The sequence below is a fragment of the Microchirus variegatus genome (assembly GCF_963457635.1).
Source record: "Microchirus variegatus genome assembly, chromosome: 14".
Lineage (NCBI taxonomy): Eukaryota > Metazoa > Chordata > Actinopteri > Pleuronectiformes > Soleidae > Microchirus > Microchirus variegatus.
Genome location: NC_139815.1, coordinates 21,455,102 through 21,471,210, shown reverse-complemented (window position 1 = coordinate 21,471,210; position 16,109 = coordinate 21,455,102). Strand labels below are relative to the sequence as shown.

At 43.3% G+C, this 16,109-nt stretch overlaps 1 protein-coding gene across 1 annotated transcript in view; it reads right to left on the bottom strand.

Moving 5' to 3' along the window:
• Window positions 1-16,109, bottom strand: part of LOC310936599 (SH3 and multiple ankyrin repeat domains protein 2-like) — a gene marked incomplete at its 3' end in the record, with an annotated part of 136,329 nt that overhangs the window by 53,634 nt on the left and 66,586 nt on the right. The window contains exons 11-13 of the mRNA XM_083900677.1: window positions 10,647-10,786; window positions 9,198-9,311; window positions 5,213-5,294 (exon numbers count right to left, since the gene is read on the bottom strand). Of these exons, the coding sequence (XP_083756803.1) occupies window positions 5,213-5,294; window positions 9,198-9,311; window positions 10,647-10,786 (336 nt within the window). The remainder of the gene's footprint in view (window positions 1-5,212; window positions 5,295-9,197; window positions 9,312-10,646; window positions 10,787-16,109) is intronic.

Here is a 16,109-nt window from a genome sequence, read left to right as displayed (position 1 = left end):
GCCGCGTACATCTGACTCGGCTTCCATAGGTGGCGCTGTATCTCTTTATAAGGTAGTGCGTCTTGAATAAGTTTTCTGTTTATCGTTACGAGATGGTTCGTGATGTAGTTCTGTATGTTTGAACTTGTAATTGCATTTTAATCATGATGCAAATTAGATCGTGGTTGCTGAAAGACGCCGTCACCGCATGATTTCCGGTAAACATTACTGCACTTTATACGTCATCTTCTAGTCCTGGAAATTTTGGTGCATGAGCAGAAAGCCAAGTCCGACTCCAGTCCGACTATGCGTATACATGCAGGAGTAATCGGACTATGAATTGCATTATCCATGTATGTTAGTCCGAATACTTTAGTCGAGCTCATGTGTTTACATGACACTAAGAAAACCAAATTATTGTCTTAGTCTGACTAAAATCAGGCTTTTAACATGCATGTAAAGTAAACGCACTGAGTATTTGTATGCTTCGTCCTGCATCTGAAAACGGGCTCTCCCAGCCTGACTGAGTTTGCGTATGCAGCCGCAGCACAGAGTTGGTTGGGGACAGGAAGTGTATAATATTGTCAAATTGCCACAAAGGACCGGGGCATTTTTTGAGCAGTAAACTTGACCTCTGTAGTGACTTTGTGTTTTCTGTCATACTGCCACCAGTTTGCGGCAAACTCGCTTTAACTACGCAATATTGTCGTAGGCTCCCTCTGTCCTGGCGTAAAATGAATCACTTCCTGTGTGCAGCCCAGGAGAGTCACAAGGTCTAGGCACCCCTGCACTGAGAGACACATTGAGAGTCATGTGGAGCTGATAGGCTTAATCAAATATAACAACTGCCCAAACCTTTGTGTGTGTATTTGTTACCACTTTAGGGCCTTTTCTGCAATAAACACTGACCTTGTCAGAACCAGTATTCCTCATGGGGACCAGGTATTAACTGGTTATGGTTACAGATGACATTGTTCAGGCTGTCAATGCAGTGTCCTAATAAGTACAGCTGCACAAACCTGTGTGTGTGTGTGTGTGTGTGTGTGTGTGTGTGTGTGTGTGTGTGTGTGTGTGTGTGTGTGTGTGTGTGTGTGTGTGTGTGTGTGTGTGTGTGTGTGTGTGTGTGTGTGTGTGTGAGAGAGAGAGCGGCCAGTCAGAACAAGTTGGCAGGATGTCGCTTGCTGATTGACTGATTGGATTGAACTGACTGACTCATTCATTGTTTCGCCACCATCAAAACTGTACACACAATATCTTGTTCCCTTAATGTGAAAAAAAAAGTAGGTCAGAATTCCATTCAGCTCTTCCACCTGTTACCAGGCTCACACTGAGACAGGACAGTGTAGGGCTGTGATCACAGCACTGGCATATTTTGTAGCCTTGGTGAACCTGTCGGAATCCCATTCACGTTACGATATCCATCAATAAATGAAGTCGTCTGGAAAAACTCGGTTCTTTATCCCTCACGTGACAAAAATAAAAAAATGTTCTCGAGTTAAACCTGAACCACTAATTGATGCCTTGCAATCCCAAAAATGATTGTTGACATGATTAGATTTGGTTTCATTTGGAATCCAAATGTCTACATGTCTGGAGAAGGCTCATAGCTCAGATCAGTCACTTTTTGTAAGACAATCCAGGTCCAAAAAAAGGTAAACAGTATGCTATCATCCTCTTTTTCTCTCTGTACACAAAGCACGGAACTGTAGCATGAAATGCAGACATTGGGAAACAACATAGCATGACACCGTGACTCCTAGTTGCTTGTGTTTATCTCACAGTGAAAGTACCAGCTGTGGTTGCCTTTCCACACCTCCTGCTACAGCTGCAGTTTCACTCCATGTGGTGACTGAGCTTCTCTATGTGCAGTGGTCGGCTTATTTTTCTATTTACTGAATGTCTAACCTGATGTGTCATCGTGGCTATGAATGTTTTTTTCTTTTAACCTGAACCACTGGTCTTAAAATGGCACATTTCATCTCTCACTTCCTGCAGTAGCCATGTCCAGGTCTGGTGCAGCAACATCCACTGCCTTCACCTATGCTGTGAAACCAGCTTCAGCTCCATGGCCAAGTTTGCTGCTCAGGACTGAGGTGTTTGCTGCGAGGTGCATCATCCAGGTTATATTAGGTGCAAGGATTACACTGAATAGACATGTGGGATGAGAGAGAGAGAGAGAGAGAGAAAGACAGAGAGAGGGAGAATAAAGAAGAGAGAGGTGCAACTGCCATCCTAGCAACAGTTCCCTTAGCAACGCAATCTGTCTAGAGACGAAGGAGACCCACACTGCTGACACACTGAAGGTTATCTACCATTACACACACACACACACACACACATACAGTACATGCACATATCTTGCTATAATTGTGAGTTAAATCACAGACACAAAGCAATAATGACTTTAAACCAACTAAATGATTAACTACACAATGAATCGCAAGCTAAACCTGATTCCAACAGGAAACCAAACCATGAAACAGACACTTGAAGCTGTGAGAGCTGGAACAAAATTCCCTCACTGTGTCGGGCATTCTTATTACGTCAGAAAGTCCCCGCAACACCATCACAACATCAGTAAGTCCTCAAAACGGGGTCACATCAGAACATCCCCACAGAGTGTGACAGTATTTACGATATCAGAACGTTCTCACGATAAGTCCTCAGTATGTCAGAATGTCCTCTCATGCTAGAATGCCCCTACAACGCTTTCACAAATCCCGAATGTCCTTACAATTTCATAAACTCCCCACGCGAGAACACCCTCAAAGTTAGACAATTCTCATAACATCAGAACGTCAACCATCTCAAAATACAGAGCCAAACTTCAGCCAATCCAGTCAAACTGAGCCCTTTCTGCATTTGTCAGTGAAATTATGTGGCGCTGTCATTTGTAAAGGACTACTTTTCTGTCAGGATTTGTCTGTTCCACCACTGGAACAGTCAGACGCTCATAAACACAAAGACCAGCAGGAAAGGTTCCTGAATCTGTCTCATGCAACATTCATCGGCAGCTGCTGCCACTTAAAAGCAATTATGAATCTTTAAAGAGCAAATGAATGGCGTGAAGTGATGCTTTGAAAAAAATCACCTTTAAAAACATTAATTGAAATTTTTATCAGGTAAAATATCCTGATAGAAAACTAGTTGCTGTGGCTCAGCTTGCATCTGGGTTAAACTGACAGCAGAGATTTCCCCTGGATGTCTGAGGTTCACCTTGACCCATATTGGAAACGTACTAGAAAGAAAAAAAAAAAATCTTCCAGCATGTTCTGTAAGAAGAAGTCCACCTGAGTAATATGGCTGATGTCACAGTGTCCTTCACCACATGATACGAAGCTGATGTTCGTCCTATAGTGTTCAGAGCGGTGTCGTAGTCAAGACCACACCTTTCCACTGTACTATAGTAGTTATAACTCTGCTCTACTTGACGTGACTGTACTCGGTTAGGTATCAGACCATTACTTCCTGGTACCTCCTCAACATGGGCGGTCTCTGAACTAAAATACGGCTGAACGGGTTGTGAACAGATTTTTAGAAATGTCTTTGCTATATGTTGGAGATTAACGCATGTTTTCAGGACTTTTTAAGTCTTTTTAACTGGTCTACACTTTGGACTGTGTCAGATGTCGTGCTTATTTATCTTCCAGTTATTCTTCTCTGACCAATCAGTTTCCTCCAGCTCGCTTGGAACCTCACCAGAGCAGGTACCAAATAAAAGCACCAGGTACCAAGTACTAGCCCCAAGGGAAAAGCAAAAAAAAACGAGTAGAGTCGAGTTGAGCTGAGTAGTGCTAGAACTGTATAATGGAAAAGCGCCATTACTGAGACCAAGATCATGGCAAAGAGCTGAGCATAGTGATACCATCACAAAACCAAGTCTTCACGACTAAGTCATGAGCAAGATGAGAATGTACCAAGACCAAGACGAGACTAACCCTGGATTTCCACTGGACGCGGAACGGCCGAGGGAACGGCGGCGGCGCGGTTCTGCTTCGTCCTCTGCCCAGCGTCAATCCCCACCGGGGCGCGTTACAGCAGCGGCGCGGAGCCTTGGGAGCCGGCGGTATTCACGGAAGATCGCGCAATAATCTCGAACGGACACGAGTTCGCAAGATCCCGCTATAGACTGTGTGTATAAAGTAAACAACAACAACACAGCTTCTTTCATTCTCCAACGTGGAAGAACCGCTGATCTGGTGTCATAAATGATTATATGTTTCTCCACTTCAACAATCAGTCTCTCGTCGTACATTATGACTCTCCGAGACGCTCTGATTAATTGACTGTTGACCTGGTAGCACTGGTCATGACGTAATGTTGATGTGAAGTTGTGACAGGCTATATGACCTGCGTGTTGTCTTTTATTTTGAAAGGGGGGCGGAAATGTTTAACTTTGATTCTGTGTCGCTTTTCCTGTCTGGTGCGATCTGATTTACGAGGTTCAGCAGCGGCAACGGAAAAAATAGAACTGATTCCTATCGATATCGCTGCAGCGCGGCGAGCCACTTCTGGGCCGCCGCTGCTGGTGGAAATGCTCTCGTTGATTAGAATGGAAGCGATTTGCAACGGCGAACGCGCCGCTGACGTTCCGCTGACGTTCCGCAGCCGTTCCGCAGCCGTTCCGCGTCCAGTGGAAATCCAGGGTAAGGCTTTTATAGACCAAGACCAAATCATGGCCAAGTGCAGAGTGCACCAAGACCAAGTCATGAGCAAGCTCAGATTGTGAAAAGATCATGATAAGACAAAGACTCCCTGCTGACGAATATTTGAGCTCAAAACCAATGCTACTAATGTAATGTCACATGCATTTTTGTTAGATGTTTTAATCCATTTTAACACTCTACTGCCATCTCTTGCTCTCACAGGAACACACAGGAAGTACGTGTAAAGGGATTATATGTGTACACATCTGAAATTGTGTTGATCCAGTGCAATCAATCTTGGTTTCTAACAGAGCTTGTACCAAAGTGGATGTGACAGCAGAGGACAGGAGAGAGGAAGTGAAATGTTGGGACTCATAAGACAGGAGCTGAGATAACAGAGATTGCATCTTAAATCCTCTAATTCTGATATCGCCATTCTTTATTTCTCTGAAGAGAAGGAGAAGTTTTCATCTGAGTTTTTTCCTGAACAACTTCATAGAAAGAGAATGCAGTTGACAGTGGAGTGTAATGCATGTGTATTAACATATATACTGTACATGTGTGTGCGTGCGTGCGTGAGGATTTACCTGGATGCATCGAAGCTGTCGTACGAGCCCACGGTGTAGTGTCTGAAGAGCTTCCGCCTGTCGGCTCGGTCCGCTCGCGAATCTGCCAAAATCACAGCAGAACAAGGTCAACATTTACGTCCCGTGCGTAAAAACAATAGCATCACTTTACATCATGTCAGTCAATGCTGCTGTAAACATGTGTGGACATTAACAGACACTCAAAGCGGTTAAAAGGTCACGTGTCGCCCGTGACCAACAGTTTCAGTCACCGCGCGTTGTTTCCAAGCAGAAATAACCACTAAAAACTACAGAAAGAAAACACATTTTATCCACTTATAAAGGGCTCACGTAATAAAATCCACAGTGGCTTAAGTGTGTGATTATGTCAACAATAGGCAAATATTTTCTGATGGAAGAAATCTTGATCTCACTGATGGAAGCAGCGGTGGAACAACAGCTCCTGTGTTGTTGTTGTGATGTCAACATTGCTGATTGTCTCTTGGAACTCAAAGTCCTGACTGAACCTTAAAACTGTCTGTTTAATGTTGCACAAAAGCAAGAGGCATGGTTTAATGACAGCAATGATGAGTGGGTCTGAAAATGGGAAACACACACACACACACACACACACAGTGGTGTCTAAAGTCCAACCACCACCTCTTCCTCCTCCTTTCTGAGACTTTCCAGCACTAAAATCCAACCAAACACATGTATTCAAGGTTCTTGTCAGGGCAACATACACTGTGAGCGTAAATCTCACTGTAAAATGAGATTATGTCACTTAAAAATGTACTTTATAGATAGATAGGCACGCATGTACACACACACACTCACACACACACACTAGTGACCTCCTTAGTGAAGATTCCTCCTCCTTTCCTCTCTCTCTCTCTCTTCTCTCTCTCTCTCTCTCTCTCTCTCTCTCTCTCTCTCTCTCTCTCTCTCGCTCTCGCACCAGCTGTCACACTTTCACAGAAACTCCATCTCCTCTGATCTGGCTTACATCTTGTCATCTTTGCAGGAACATTATTATTATATATTTTTTTTTTTCTTCTCTGCCCCCGAATCAATGTCCACACTACGAGAGGGAAGGAGGGAAGAAAGGAGTGACGCAAGACAATCGGCCAGAAAAGAGACACTGTTTATCGGCATTTTTTACACCAAAAGGAGACGAGGGAGGAGAGAGTCAACAAATTAAGTGAAGAGGAATGGAAAGAACGAGAGTAGTGCTGTACACACACACACACACACACACGATATGATCACACTCCATAGCAACTGCTGTCTGACTGCAGCCAGCTGGTTTCCATGGCCACAGATCAATACAGATGGTGCATACATGGAGTGTGAGTGTGTGAATGTGTGTGTGAGTGTGTGTGTATATATAGTACGTGAGTGCAGTCATGCATATGCATAAAGGAATGTCAACATTAAGTATTAATATTCGTGTGCCGTGTAAAAAGAACGCAGCGGTTCCGTTTGTGTGTCGGCTGTTTATACTGTAACTGCTACAATAATAATGTAAACTGTGTTGTCATTTCCCACAGATTACATTAGTTTTTAGACTAATTAGTAATTAGATTTAGGGATGAGATGATACACAATTCTATGACGCATTGTGATAAAAAATCAGTCACAATAAGATGATACTTAAGGTTGTGATTTCCATGTTAATATTGGTGTTATTGAGCCATCCCTAAAAAGTATATAAATTTTTGTGCAACACTGAGGATATTCTATGAAAATAATTTCAGCCACTTTACTGACAGAAAAGCATTCAGTGTGTGTGTGTTTGTGTCATACATAGCTCCTTGAGTGCTCTCCAGGGTTCAAACCTGAACCCAAACAAAGCTTGTCTAAGAATGGTTTAATCCTGCCGCATCACATCTATCGGAATTAGAGGGATTAGAAGCTAAAAGGTGTTTCAAGTTTAATCAGCATGCGTTTGCATGGTGCGTCACACGGGGGGGAGTAGCGCCTAGCACTGTTGCCTCACAGCAAGAAGTTCACTGGTTCGAAAACCTGGTTTTCGACCAAGCTTCTTTCTGTGTGGAGTTTGCATGTTCTCCCCCGTGTTTATGTGTGTGTGTGTGTGTGTGTGGGTTTCCTCTAGGTTCTCCAGTTTCCTCCCACAGTCCAAAAACACGTCAAGGTTAATTAGACACTCTAAACTGACCGTAGGTGTGAATGTGAGAATAAATGGTTGTTTGTCCAGGTGTGTGTACCCAGGCTTTCACCCAATGTCAGCTCCGCTGGGATTGGACAGTTGCCCCTGCCTATAGCAGCTCAGTGCTAAATGCATGAACATGACATAATTTCATCGAGGGCCTAATTGCCTCATCTGATGGAAACACACAATGAAAGATGAATTGATGAAACGTTGAAATTTCACTACGCAGATCTATATTGTTAAAGTTCTTTAAACACTTCTAGACGTCACAGTTGAGCATGAATGTCAGACCAAAAATAAAAGCGATTGTGACAGCAAATGTCAGCATGCCGTCATGAATATTTCAGTCAGTCACAGTCCAGTAGGAGAGCGGCTGGCTTCAAGTTATTTAGCAGCTCTTTTTTTTTTTTTTTACAAATTGTAGTGCTCTCTATCTTGAAAATGCCAGCTCAATATTAATCCTGGTCTTGTCACCTTGTCGTAAAACCTTTTATTAGCCAAAGAAGGAGCTTTCTTTTGGAAGTAAACCCAAAGAGTCACCTGCAGCTGGACGGATAATATTACACACTGTGTAAAGGACATCCTGACCTTTCCCTGACCTTAGTTAATCCGAGTTAACAGATCATGAAAATGACAGAGGATTATTCAAATGTGCTTGTATCCAGAACAAAGTCAACAACTTCATTCGAATGCAGCATGTTCATTTACAAATTATCACAATTGTATGTCAGAATACCCCAGAATTATGGACTTCCTTCACTTGACTTGTGTTTTTCGCTGACTCTGGTAACTGCCTGCTTTGTCTGTCCTGTTGCAACAGCCCTCCATTAACCAACCGTGATAATGAACTTCCCTCCTGGCTCCTGCTAAGAGCGCATTTACCAAAGAATGTTAGAATATTTCCTATATCAGTGGACGGCTGAGTGATACGTAGATGGAGAATTGACTCCGAAACTACCTCAGCCATGTGCTCCCTTTCATAAGCTGGCTTCACGCAGGCCGATCATCGCGGTCGCCTTTGAAAGGGTCTTTGTAAGCCGCCATACTGTGCTCCCGTTTTTTGACCGTCTTTCTTTTTAGGCAAACCTGCGGGCGACTCAAATGTGGCACAGTGTGAGAAGAGTGGCCAGTGCCAATGGCCTGGAGTTAGACTTGAAAATAAGCCAACCAGAAGATGGAAATGAGGGAGTGAAGAGAGAGAACACATAAACATTACAGAGCACAAATACAGTTCAATCAACGTTAATTTGATTGACATTGTAAGAGCTCCACATCACTGCCGTCACACAAGTGAAGAGCAAGAGAGACTCAGGGAACACGTGGCTGTAGTCGACTCCAACGACTAATAAGGTCAATAAACGACAAAGTCGGGCAGGATGAGGATGAAGGTGGAGCAGAAATAGTAGGAGAGACGGAGAGCCGACAGGCGTCCTCTGTAATCTACAATCACAGCCCAGAGAGAGAGAGAGAGAGTGAAGGCAAAGAGCAGGGAGAATGTGATGTGTTCAGGGGCAGGACATGGCGTGATGTCTTCATTAGCCTGCACCCAGGAGACATCAGAGCACAGCTGAGTTAGCAGGACAAACGTAGCGCTTAGCATTGTGCGCCACAGCCCCTCGGGAGGGGGGGGGGGGGGGGGGGAGACAGAAAGAGACACATGCAACTCAGGCAGTGGAGAGAAAAGGGGCCACGTGCCCTTGTGCTGCCTCCGTAACCCCACGGCGTTCAAGCCTGCTCTTTGTGCCTCTCCTGAAAACCGGGTGATGGTAAACAGTGCGTGTCCTACATACGTGCAAACAAACACCCACCAATGCCACACGGATTAAAACTTACAGCTCTTCTCCTCGGCGGCCTTGGCCGGGATCTCCTCCACGCAGTCGGCTGGAAACCAGCCCACCTGGCCATGGGCGCTTCCCTCCCAGTAACCCCCCTCTCCGATGCTCAGAACTGGACCGAGAGGAGGGAGAGGCAAAGGAAGAAGGGGGGGTAGGACAGAGTGACAGAATGACATTGGTTTAACAAAAGAGTGAACAACAGAACAGTGTGTCCCCAGAGATCATTCAGAGCAATTATGGTTAGAACAACAATGAGGTTTTGTGTGTGTGTGTGTGTGTGTGTGTATGTGTGCAGTGTTAAAAACATAACAAGCTATTAGGGAGTGCAGTCGGAGAAAGTGGAAATGCTCATCGTGGAGCGGATAAATGAGATGCGTCACGAAACGGAATCTGACTCTCGAATGTTTGTTTGAGGTTCAGAGGAAAATGTCTGAAGTGCAGGAGGAAGAAGAGCGTGTTCACAGGCTTTAATTCTGCACTGAAAACACCAGTAAGATGTTGAGAAAAGAGTGTTTCGTCTTTTACGGGGGACACTTTATTCGCTCCAGTTCATGTTTGTACTTAAAGTGAAAGCTCAGGTGTGATTGTATCAAGTACTGACACAGTTAATGTCTTATATGCAGGAAACTCTGCTGTCTGCACATTGTACAAACAGATTTTCACCACTTGTCAAAAGACTCACCTAATCAAATCTTCACCGGCATTAGTCTAAGATTATATTCAAGAATTTGTTGGTCATTAGACAACTTTCTCCAACAAGACACAGATGTTTGTGTCACTTTTGTAAATTACACACAAGAGTTCATTGTTTATTGGGGCAGGATCCATTTCCTTTAGTTCAGGGATTTGATCCATTCACCAAACACAAACATCTGTTGCCTTTTGGAGAAGGCCGTCTAACAAAGCCGTTCAAAGTGTTTCACATAGGCAGACGATCCAGGATTAAACATTACATGAAAAACATTGTCATTAAAATAAAACAGAAACAGTTAAAGTGTGATTTAAAAAACAATAAAAACAAGCAGGCAGAATATCTAAGGGTTTAAACCAATGGAATAAGAACAGTAACAGGTGCTACAGAGTGTGTACTTATATTTGTGACCTCTTTATGAACTTTTCTGGCATAATTAGTGACCTTGTCAGGACCAGTAGTCCATGAGGAGACAAAAAAAACCTGGTCCTAATGAAGCAGAACTGTGTTTATGGTAAATGTTAGGAATAACACTTTGTTAAGCTGTGCAAGAATAGCTGCACAAACCTGTGTGTGTGTGTGTGTGTGTGTGTGTGAGCTACCAACTCACCAAAAACACTGCTCAGAAAATTCAGGTAACACTTTCGAAGCCTGATTGAGATGTTACCATACTACAGAGTGCATTTTGAATATATAAGCAGAGTTTAAGGCTGTGCCTCCTCGTGCTTTGACCCTTTGAGCGATTCAGCGTCTCACCTTTGACCCTGTCGCCTTTGTAGAGGTTGATCTCTCCCTCCGCCTGAGCAGTGTACGGACGAACCACGACAAAATGTCTCCCAGGAACCGCGCTGTACAGCTTCCTCCTGGTGCCGACCACCTCGCCGTGACTGCTCGGACTGAGACAGAAAACCACACGTCGGTTAAAGTGCAGTGTTATTTAACAACATTTTCTCGTGACACATCTGCTGCAAGACCGTTTATAAAGATGAAGAAATTACATATGATGTTGTATGAAAGAAATAAACACTGGGGATTTAAACAAATTAGAAGTTTGTATAAAAAGGTCTGATGGACTAAAATAACAAGCCTCCTCATACATAACGGCCATTTATCTCAGAGTATCTCCTCTCTGTATAATTCTGCAGGATACAGGCCGGATGTAACCTACGGAGCTGCAATGGATTCTGGGAAAAATGCCCGAGCAAAGGGAGCTGGAAAAGGAATAAGTTGTGACAACGGAAAACATCAGCGTGAGGACAAAATGCTCTGCTGAATCCACAGCCAGATGAGGTATCTGATGTGATAATGTAGCGCCACTTAGTGGTGAACAACACTCACCACAGCAGATGGAGACAACACAATCGAGGAGCAGACGTATGCAGCTTCTTACTGTTCTAAGTAAAGCATTTTAGAATCACTTTACAAACCTGGTTAAAAAACAACAACATGGTGATGGTTACAATAAAGTGTGTTTTACTTCTTCAATATGAAGCTAAATAGAATCAAACAGGAACTACTGATGCTTCTTCCTGTCTAATAACCAATATGTATATATATATGTATATATGTATAAATATAGATATATATATATCTATATATATATATATATATATACTCATATATAAGTAGCATACTAGCCCTTTATTAGTAATTATTAAGCATGTATTAACACATTATTCTACATAACCTTATTCTACCTCTATTATGACATTTTTTTTTCCTAAATAAGGCGTTAATACATGCTTAATATTTACTTATAAAGGGCTAATGTGCTACTTATATACAGGTTAGTAAGCACGTAGTTAAAGGTTATTATATGTGTTCCTTAATATAAGTGTTACCATATATTTCTATGGCTAAAAAACAGTGTGATTGAGTGTGATTGTGCGAGTGTGGGGTGAACAGGACGGGCGTGCTATGTGACGTTCGATGTCCAACGTGTCCTTTTAAAGTGGGGAATTTCAATAAAAAAGGTTTGGAGATCTTTAATAGAACGCTCCAGCTCCAAACCACAGTGAAGGAGAAACAAGGAGATTAAAGAGAACAAATGAAATGGAGAGCAGAGGAGCGAGGAAGAGAAAGGAGAGGTAAGTGGGTCACCTTGTCCTGTAGACTGTGCTCCTTCTAAAACCTCCGACAGCCTTCGGAGAGCTAACCCCATTCAACACCTAGTGAGAATGAACTCACACATTCTCTGAAGGAACGCCATGAACGAAGCTGCAGCTGTGTGTGTGTGTGTGTGGCCCAAGCAGCTGGAGACGCGGGAGTGTGTGAACGTCCCACAACGACAACAACAACAACAACAACACACCCCCCCACTCTTCTTCAACTATACAACTGAGATGCAAAACACAAACATGACCCGGTCATTTAACAACACCATCAAGACAAAGTGCAGCTGATGACACTACAACTGCAAACGCGTTTCGGGAAGTAAAGGGACGTATGAAGCAGCAGTAGTAGCAGCAGAAGCATCAGCAGCAGCAGCAGCAGCAGCAACTGGACCCTCCAGTTTTCTATAATGAGCCTCAAAAGCAACCGTGTGGCAAACGTCTCTGAGATTTCGCCCCTGAGCTGCTTTTATTTTGAAAATTGGAGAAGAAACAACTAATAAAAAAGTTTGTTTTCATACGCAGTCATGTGCAGCGTGTTGCCACTTCACATCCACGTGAAACTGGCACCAACCAAGACGGAAAACCCGACCGCCATGTCCCCCCCCCCCCCCCCCCGCGCAATTACCCAGGTGGCTTTGAGGTGCTAATTAGACAGTGTTGATTAGAACCAGATGTGCATAATTTGTGCTATTATTGGATGATCACCCAAGATGAGGAGAGAGAGAGAGATATGGAGAGAGAAATAGAGGGTGGGGGGGGGGGGGGTGTCAGCGTTACAGGGCACAAATACAGTTCAGTCGTTTACAGGGAGGAACTGTGAGCCTGGATACACCTGGAATCAGGACAATCACATGTTGGTGCAGGTGTGTGAGTGAAACCTGAAACCAGACCACATCTCCAGATGGTTCACATCGGTCAAACCAGGTTGATATACCGTATATCAACCATTCGTGTTGTCGGTCGGACGTAAACGCACAGCTACGGTTCGCGAACATATGAACGGAGTTGACCGCAAAACAAGCAACAAAAGAGACAGATATAATAGTGAACACTTAGGAAATAACAATTGCACCTAATAGTCAGACCAGTTTTACTCTGCTTATTTTTTTTCGAGAGCAATTTAATGCGCGGTTGTTCATTCAAAAGGATAGTGCACTTTCTTTGAAATATGAACGATTTTCTCTTCGGTGTTGGAGAGTGACACGTTTAAAAACTTCACTTTCCAGTCAGCAGAGACTTTAATTGTGACATCAAGCTGTAGAACATATTCATAAGATATTGCAGAATTAAAGGGGAAATTAGTTTATAGTGCCATCTAGAGGAGAGGCTGAAATTTACAACAAAGACCTGCTGCTCTGCTCACCCCCTCCCTTCCCTGAGCGCTACGGTATCCGCAGATGGTCAAATGTCGTCCTCGTCGTCTTTCTCCGTGTCAGCAGATGAGGTTCGTGAGGCGAGGGAGAGGGCGAGCTACCGCGGCCGTAGCAGACGAAGTGGAGAGAGAGGAGGCGGGACTTCCGCTACAAGTAAAGAGACGTATGATTTGTTCTCTCGCGTTTGTCCTTACAGGCTCCGGTAGAAACATGGCGTCTCGCTGCTAACAGTGGCTATGCAACCGCGGTCCGCGGTCATGTTATTTAACATGACTTTTTGAAACACTACGAAAATGAAACAAAAACTATTATACAGCGACTTGACAATGCAGGAGCACATAATATGTATAAAAAAGTGGATTTTGGGTTATATAAACCCATAAATACTACATATTGTACCTTTAAAAGGGTGTGGATTTTATTAGATGAGCCTTTTGTTAAGAGGCTAAAAGAGAGAGCAGGGAGCGAGATCAGTCAGCAATAACCTTAAACAACCACGCTTTATGTTCCTATTTCATGCTCAAAATCATCGACACATTTTTTACTGTATTATTATTGTTGTTAATTATGAGAATTCAACTCCTGCCGGTCTCCAGTCACATGGGAAACTTTCAGCGCTGTCATGTGATGTGTGTTTCAGGTCTTATAATGATCCAGCTTTGTGTCTCATCCTGGAGACGTGTCATTTCTCACCACATCCAACTGGGAAGCTGTTGCCATGACGCCCCGTGGCTTGACTGACAGCTGTCTCTGTGCACTTGTTTGTCCGTGTATGCGTACGTATGTCTGCGAGTGGGTGTGGGCTGATCTGTGTGTGTGTGTGTGTGTCTACAAATGACACGTCATGTGGGAGCAGGGGGTGCCACCGAGATGCTGTCATGTGTGTAGGCAGAGGTTGGATGTGGAAGGGGGGAAGTATGGTGGTGGGGGGGGGGGGAGGTGGAAGATTGGGATTATGGGTAAGGGAGGAATGAAGAAGAGCAGATGAAAGCACAAGTAAAGAGAGATGCTGGTGCTGGAATAAGGGGCTTTAAAGGGCAGCTGGGTGGGAAGAGCTGTGACGGCGTGAGTTCACATCGATGACAAATCTGAGCTGAAAATCTGCCGTGAGCTCCGTTTATTACATTTATCACAACACATTCTGGTTCAACAAAACTGTATTTGATAATAAACAGGATTTAAAAATGACTCGTGAGATCATGAAATCCTCTTTCACGTCCTGAGAGCCGTCAATAAAGGAAGAAAAAACAAACGCTGGTGTTTGTAGCTCTGACATCACAATGATAATCACGACTAATCCTTTCATTCAGACCAAACGGAATGATTTGTCTGTCACTAACTGACTAGAGTCAAGCTGGAGAGGCAAACACTCGGATGGTAGTTGGAGGGGTTAATAAACAATAGTTGATTAAACCGTAACAATAAATGATATTAATGCAATTCAAAATGTAAATAGTATGTCTCCCTTTCTTTCATTTCTTTTTATAACGAGAAACAAATGAGACACTATGCACTTGAAACTGAACTGAAATAATAAGAATTATATCCTTTTAACTGCTCCTTTCCAGTCATGAAAAGTGTCAAATTTGAATTTATGTATCAATTTCATATTGTATTATTGTGCATTTTCATGAAAGGAACAAATCAATCAAGCATCTGCTGGTCACGTCCAAAATTAATCAATTAATCACTTAGTCCTGGTCCAGTTGGGGACATTTCCTGCAAATTTCATCCAAATCTTTCTGTGACTTTTCGAGTTATGTTGCTAACTAACAGACAAACAGACAAACAAACTCTGACGAAAACGTATAGCTCCATGGCGGAGGTCAGCTAGTGATCCTCTAGTTGCATCATGGCTGTCGCTGCCCTCTCGTCTGCCTGACGTCCCACAAAGACGCAGCTCAGAGGCAGCTTTAACTTGATTTACATTTATTTCCACATTCTTTGACTTCTTTCGCTGCTATATGTTCACACACAGGGTGATTTGCACCCTCAGCTGGTACAAAACATAACTACACAGCATGTGAGAAACTACAAAAGACACGAGGAAAGAGACACTGTTGGTTAATTGATTGGAAATAATGGAAATAAACCAACTAAACGTTAATGTTTAAAGGTGCATTATGTAATAAATCGAAATCAACTGGCCATAAAATCCTCATTATGTCAAAGAGACTCAGGAATAATGTTCATATAACAAACTGAACTCACCAACAACAACAGTACAGACAAAATATTTGCATTAAAAAAAATCTTTTGCAGACTGCAAATCATGTTTATGTTTTGAAATCATGTTTTGGCATGTGGCGCCCACTACAGATATCTACCAATCATTGCAGTGAGTAGAGTCTCAGCTGCCGAGCAACTACGGGTTGCCAGTTATGTCTGAAAACGAAACCTAAAGACCTCTGTATTTTATATTTGAATGTTAGAACCGTTTTTGGCCACGTTCTTACATATGGCACCTTTAACTTCCCTCGCACACAACGTTGAAAGTTCGCGAATAATAAGGCCACAATTCACAGATTTCCGCAGAGTTAACTATCACACCAGCGTGGTCATCATGAAGTCAGTCTACCACCTTCACCTCGCCTGACCCCATTGGGACAGCAAAGATCTACTGGCAGCTGACTGGCAGAAAATCCCAGAATACTTTTTACGACACGCCCCCTTCCAGAAGTCATTTCCCAGGAACGCAGATGATAGCAAAGTTATTCACGTTACAAATACGG